This window comes from Anabrus simplex, chromosome 8, assembly GCF_040414725.1.
Source record: "Anabrus simplex isolate iqAnaSimp1 chromosome 8, ASM4041472v1, whole genome shotgun sequence".
Taxonomy (NCBI): Eukaryota; Metazoa; Arthropoda; class Insecta; order Orthoptera; family Tettigoniidae; genus Anabrus; species Anabrus simplex.
In genome coordinates, this window is record NC_090272.1 from 198,285,070 (window position 1) to 198,292,233 (window position 7,164).

The 7,164-nt window shown below is 38.1% G+C and overlaps 1 protein-coding gene across 4 annotated transcripts in view; it reads left to right on the plus strand.

Moving 5' to 3' along the window:
- The window catches only part of LOC136878970 (gastrula zinc finger protein XlCGF57.1), a 44,159-nt gene extending 37,687 nt beyond the window's left edge, over positions 1-6,472 (plus strand). For 3 of the 4 annotated variants that reach the window (XM_068228899.1, XM_067152620.2, XM_067152621.2), the window contains one exon: positions 41-3,391. In XM_068228899.1, the coding sequence (XP_068085000.1) occupies positions 41-935 (895 nt within the window). In that variant the 3' untranslated portion in view covers positions 936-3,391. Of the gene's footprint in view, positions 1-40; positions 3,392-6,185 lie in introns of those variants that run through there. The other variant, XM_067152625.2, reaches the window with a different exon arrangement.
- Positions 6,473-7,164: the final 692 nt, after the last annotated feature.

The window sequence follows — 7,164 nt, forward strand, 5'->3', positions numbered from 1 at the left end:
AATGATAGGATAGCATTCTATTCTCATTTTTATTTTTCAGTTCGCATACCGATCATCTAAATTGCTCCTGTGGCAAGCCCATAATCGATGCCAACTCAGTACCTTCACCACCACCTAAAAGTAAAAATAGGTTCTTGTGTGAACTGTGCCCAAAAACATTTGGTCGTCGCACTCATTTAAAATCTCATTTACTCTCACACACTGGTGAAAAGAATTTTAGGTGTGATGTGTGTTTTAAATTCTTTTCTAAGAAAGAACACTTGAATCGACATTCCATAATCCATACAGGAGAGAAAAAATATAGCTGTAGTTTGTGTTCTAAACAATTTGGCCAAAAGGGTACGCTAAATAGACACATGCTCATTCATACAGGCATGAAGAACTACAAGTGTCCAGTGTGTGGTAAAGACTTTGTCCAACGAGATCACCTCAATCGTCACTTGGTGTCTCATTCTGGGGAGAAGAAATATGAATGTCCTGTATGTAATAAGCAGTTTGCTTTGAGATGTAATGTGAAACAGCACTTAATCTCCCATACTAAAGAAAAGAAATTCCCTTGTTCGGTATGTGGCAAGCTTTTTGCCTTGAAAAGTGTGCTTAAGAAACATGCAGCCAGTCACGATCAAGTTAGAGAATTCAAATGTTCTGTATGTTCTAAGGATTTTGAACGGTTAAGTTCCTTAAAGAGGCATGAGGCAACTCATACTATTGTGGTGGGCATGCCCACATTGCCTGTTGTTTATAGAGGGAACAGCGCTAATTCGACAAAGCAGTGGAATACTCCTTTTGTTGTAGCACAAGAAATCTCCACTGATCAACAAAGTCTCTCAAAAATAAAAGAAGTTTTGAAAAGTAATGATGTTGAAGAATTGACTGTTGATCCTGACATTCCTGAGCATGGTCTTTCATCTAGTGACGCTGAGGAGACTTCTTAGATGAAAAATATCAGTCAAGTGATTCATGTTGATAGATGAAAGGATGGTTTTGAAATATTCTCAGAAGCCACCACAAGATTATGAATTTCATTCATTCGTGAGATTTGATGGTACTGTATTGTACCTTACCTAATGTCCTCTTCTTCCGCATGGCGGTTCAGTCGGTAGAGGGATGGTCTGTCTGTAAAATGGGTCTAACAATGATCTAAAATTGAAGTAGGACGGATACTAACAACTATTCATGAATGAGAATCCAAAGATGAGGGATAGAAAAGTTTAGTCTTGAAAAACATAAAATAAAAGTAAAATTTCCCCAAAAATATGAAAAACAATAAACAAAACAGGAAAAATGAATTTATATCAAAATAGCCTTGAAAGTTATTGGTCTCTGCCCGAATCATCTGAAAGTCTTTATCATTCTTGGAACTGCAAGTTATTAACATGGCGTGATTTTATTTAAAGAGTAAGTTTGAACATTGTACATGTTATCATTTGAAATGTTCATGTACATGAGATTAGGAATGTAAGATTCGCACATTATTTCCACTAACATGATTCCAGAGGTTAGGGAAATGATACAGCACACGCTGACTTTGGACCACTATAATACCACCAAAATAATCACTGAAGTTAAATATGAGCCTGCTCTCATAATCAAGAATGAGGACTGAATCCTCACATCCCAAGACACATGTGCAACAAAATATGATACATACAAATACCTGAAAAAACTTAAATAAATATACATAAAAATACATGCTCGTCTTCCCAGTCGGCAGCTTACCTGATCTTCATTAACCTACTGTCGAGATGGGTGATTAAAAAGGTCGTCCATCTTTCTACGTCCCAAACAAAACATTCCTTTTCACTGCAGAATCTTATTTACTTGGGGAAGGTCGCCGCATAACTGTAACATAACACATGGCTTAAATGTGTCTTCACCCAGCCTGTCACTTGGGATACTTCCCTCAGCTGGCTATTTTCTTATCTGCCCACTCGGGGAAACATCTCAATAGTGCGAGTGGCCATGGCTCTCTTATATCTCGTAACAAAATCTCTCATTGGGCTGGTAAAGTTTCTCCCCAGACTCGTAATTCAACATCAGATAGGCCTGTCTGCAGCATCTTCATTTTGGGCTATCCGGAACTGTTACTCAATAAATCACGTTTCTTATCTTGCAGACCCATGTTTGATTCATACGCTTTGCTATGCGTTACCTGCCAATATTTTCCCAGAAGAATCTTTCTAACTCAACAGTGGGGACTGAACGTCCACAGTTTATTCTGCGCAACTGAGAAAAGCATGCCTTAATCTGTCACGACATACACTCCTATTCTTAGGTTGGTTGTCCTTCACTATACTGATCTCCCAGTTTTATACATATCAGGCACAATTGACCTTACTTTCTGGATGACCATATCACCTCAGACATTCAAATAAAACAGACAGGAATAAGTTTACCTGACAAGACATTCAACTCGTTAGACCGTTACCCTATCTAGGACAAAGCTAATGTCCCTGAACTAATAGATGCATGGGTCTAAGCCTATTTTCATGTATATAATGACTTGCCTGAAGGCATTATTAAACTCATATTTACAAAAATGCAAATCCTAGATTGTCCTAATTTATGCTAGAAATGGTGTTCAAAACTTATCTGATATGATGAAACTGTCGCTCATCCTTCCAGGCCACCTGACATGCTTAACGGGCCATTGCCACACTAGCAACTTCAGTCGTCACTGGTACTCGGGTCGACTCTCGGCGGGAGGGGGTTTCCATGCTTGTTGCCTGCCGCTTGGTGGAATCGTTCTTTTTGTGGATCTTTGTTTTGTAGGATCAACTTGAATTTGGCGATCTATTCCTCATGAAGTTGGGTTACTGATTACTGGAATCAGTGCAGGTTGATAATTTAATGAATAACTTCCAATACAGAAACATATGAGTTGAAAATGCTGTTATGGGTCAGTGAAGCTAGTTGAAGTTCAGTCCATCTATATAAACACTTAGGCCGGTATTCATAGTCGGTGACTTACTTCTCAAATAAGAACGACTTAACAAAGCTGTACTTTTTCGTGAAGTCGACTTAAACGTTTCTCGTATTCATAGTCATAGGTCAAGTTCTACTTTGTTAAGCTAGACTTGATAAAGCGTTATTTTTATGCAGATGCTCAGCACAATTAAGTCAAACTTTATAGTATGAGAAATAGCAAAGCCATCATCACAACAGTTGAATATGCGAATCATCCTTCAGACACGGCCAACAAGATCTACGCTGTGCTCGTTATTCTGATTGTATTTGTTTATTTATTTGTCCTTTTACCTGCCTCTGTTATAACCTCCTCTGCAGCTTCAATTTTAGGTACTCTTTCTTAAATGGTTACAAAAAGCCAACACAAGCATTTTACTTCCATTGAAAAGGAGGTTTTCAAGTATATATTACTGAAACATTCTTAAATTATAGAGAATAAGAAGATGGATGCGGTATCTTCTAAGTAAAAAGAATAATTCAATTCCTCAATACATACTGTAGAAAATGTAAGTAATATTCTTATAATGATTAAAATATTATTAAAAAAGCAAAGATTATGTAAGTATTATACCTAGCACTAATTTGGTTATAATTTATTTTATCAATATGCCAAACAGTTGAGGAAGCTATGGGAAAATATGAAATGCCATCACAGGGATTTGCTGACCAAAGCCCATCAGTCTGTGACGGCTACAGGGGGTGGTCCTCCAGTAAATGTCGAGAGCATTGATCCTACTGTTGCCCAACTAACACCACATATAATGATACAAGTTACGGGAGCAGTGGATTCCGACATGACGAATGAATTAGCATTAACAAACAGAGAGTCCTCAATACAACATAACAGAAGAGAAATGCAGCAATCAGATACAACATTGGAAATAAAATGTTTTATTATTAATCCTTTCCACTCGAATTATTTGTAAGTCCTGATTTCTCGTATTTATTTCTGTCAGCATTCTTCATTTTTTTAAACCTTGTATTAAGTACTGGTTGTAACAATATATACAGGAAGGAACTACAAAATTAATTAATTTATGGTATTTACAATGCACAAAATAATGTTTTTCACTTTCTTAACGGTATGCCTTGAGTGTGTGGAAGCGTTCAAAGCAAATGCCTGGATGGAGCCCTGGTTGCTTCTCACAGGTTTTACAGAAGTGGACTGTCTCTCTCCTCCCTCCAACAACTTTCCTGTCACTGCAAACCTTGCAATCTTTAGTTTTTCCTTCAGGATGGGAGTACAGCAGGTGTAGCTTGCCATTCAGCCTCACTTCTTCATCCGTTGAGGAAGGTCTTCCCCTTTTCCTGCTCTGTGTATTCCGCACATTTCCTACAAGTTGTCTTACCAAGTTTTTCCTGAACTTCAGATGGGTGATTCCATTGTTACCTTCTTTGAAGAGTAGGATGGCATTCACTATTGTGATCTCCAGAAGCCAGAAGAACATTTTTCTCCACCACTTCACTGATTTACGTGTGAATGGGTATGAGCTAGCATAGTGGTCAGAAAGATGAACGCCCCCCCATGTATTGATTATAAGCACATACGACTGTAGGTTTCTCTGCAATTTCCTCGGCACCTTGACGTCTTATTCTTTGCACAGGCTGAGTGGAATCGTCATAGAAAGTAGACAGCATAGCAATAATTCTCTTGTCCTTCCAAACCAAGCAAGAAGTGTTATCTGTTCGGAGTGCAATAATGTCATGTTGTTTCATTCTCTTTGTTGCGGCTTTTCTCACTTGTAATGGCAGACCTCTCCTATTTACCATTACAGTGCCTGTAATATGGACCTTTAGTTTCAGTAGCTCAGCTGCAAGGTCGTAACTGGTATAGAACCGGTCCATAAAGACATGAAACCCAGTTTCGTTGGTGGCTTGCAAAACTTTTGTAACCAAATGAATAACTATCCTGCAAGTGAAGGGTAAATCTTGCCTAACAAGTGATTGTGTGGTTATTGAAACACATACGTATCCGGTACTCGAGTCTGACAGTACATAAATACGGAGTCCCCACTTTGTTGGTTTCTGCTTATTGTAACACTTGAACACGACACGACCCTTGAAACCTACAGTGCTTTCATCAACACTCAGATTCCTTCCTGGAATGAAGTGTTCCCTGAATTTTGTGTCCAGGTACAACACTATATTTCTGACCTTCGAACCTCTAGATTGTGGGCCTGCCCTATCAGCATCAGGGGAAGAAAGATGGAGATTCGAGAATATCTGTAGAAATCTGTCTCGAGAGAACACATCTTTGTAGAACACCTGCTTATCCAACCAGTCTTCACTAAAATAATCCTGCATTTCTGCCTTACTGTTCATCCCCATGTTGATAATTACACCAATAAATGCCTTCAGCTCTTCTAAAGTCACAGCTTTCCAAGAGAACCAGATAGATCTTTTCTGAAGTGGCGTATTTTGCTGTATTTTCATTTCGGCAAATTTGTTCGTCTCATGGACAATAGAGGTTAGCAACTGATCAGTAAAAAATAGCTGCCAGTACTCTAGTTCTATTTTAGGTCTATTGCCACACGTTATGAATCCACTCACTAACCTGAAAGGAAATTTGGGTAATCCTGCATCACCAGTTCTCCACGATCTCCAAGGTATATTTGAAGTCAGCACTGTATGACTGGGACCGGGACGAGTCATAATGCTACCGCCTCCTCTATGATTTCTTGCGACACTGATATCGATATCATCACTTGAATCACTAATGGATATATCACTTTCATCGCCAGATTCAAAATTTTCGTCACTTTCATGGTCACTATCAACAAAATCAGCCGAAATAGACGCAAGAATCTCAGCTTCGGTCAGACTGTGCGCCGCCATGTTGCTTCACGTGACTGCTCTCCATTGTCAAGGAAACGGAGCAATTTTGCCGAGCAAAGAGAAACTAAAACACTCGTATTTTGTTTCTTTCGGTTTCTGGAAGGGACCAGCACTTACGAAACGAAGTACAAAAGTCCTGGCTTGCCAGGTAACCTAGCAATGAGCGGCGAAACATTGTGTCGACTCAGGGTCGACACACAAGCTATAACGCTAAGTGACGGCTGTCGACCTCAGGTCGACACACGAGCGGAAAGGGTTAAAGCAACTTATACGCTTGTTGAATTTACATGAAGGTAACATATGTACATTATTGTTAAGGCCAAATAATTTACTGTATGACAAATTTTACGCAATATAATTAGTTTGTTTGATTCACATTACAGTGCTTAACTCAGAAGAAGTAGAGAGTGCACCTAGCACAAGAGTTCATTATGACGGCTTATTTATTGTAACTGCTGGGCCATCTGGAATCTCTGCAGAAGTACTGATACCAACTCCAGCAACCACAAACAAAGCAGCAATGGTGGCGACAAGAACAGCAACAACAAATAATACAACCACAGCAATGAGGAAACAAACATGTAAAAACCTCAAGGGACAAAATGATCAGCTGTTCGCTAAAAAAAAAAAAAAAAAAAAAAAAAAAAAAAAAAAGCAAAGCAAAGCAAAATTAGAAGTAGAAGTTGCAGAAATCATGTTGCGTGTAGCAATAAGAAAGAACAACTGGTAGATATTGAACTAGAAAAATATAAAACACCATAATGTGAAAATTTGTCCATAAAGTTTCCGTGGCCAAACCACATTATGCTGGAATTAGTTATTTCTTTCATTTTTTATCCTGTATCTGCCTCTTGATGTATGGTATTTTCAAACTTCTTTATCTTGTTTTGGTTTTTCTCTGTACTTCCTTACACTTATATAGTCAGTTTTTCTTTTTAATTGACTTCCATATCCATAGTCAATGTAGGTTAGTATCTCTAAATTAATCTAGAGTAAATTAAAACAAGCAATAATCCAAGCTAGTAAGCCTACTACCATTTAACATCTTAACAATGTATGTCTATACAAGTTGTCCTTCACTCCATTGACTAGAGTTTAAAAAAAAATTAAATGAATACTGTATATGTCTGTATTCTAAGAAAATATGAATTACATAAGAAGCAAATAATCAGATATCCCTCACTCAAACATGAATACTAAGTTTTCAATCAATCGATCAATCAGCACTGATCTGCATATATGATAGTCGCCCAGATGACAGATTCCCTATCTGTTGTTTACCAAGCCTTTTCTTAAATAGTTGCAAAGAATTTGGAAATGTATTAAACATCTCATTTGGTAAATTAATCCAATACCCAACTC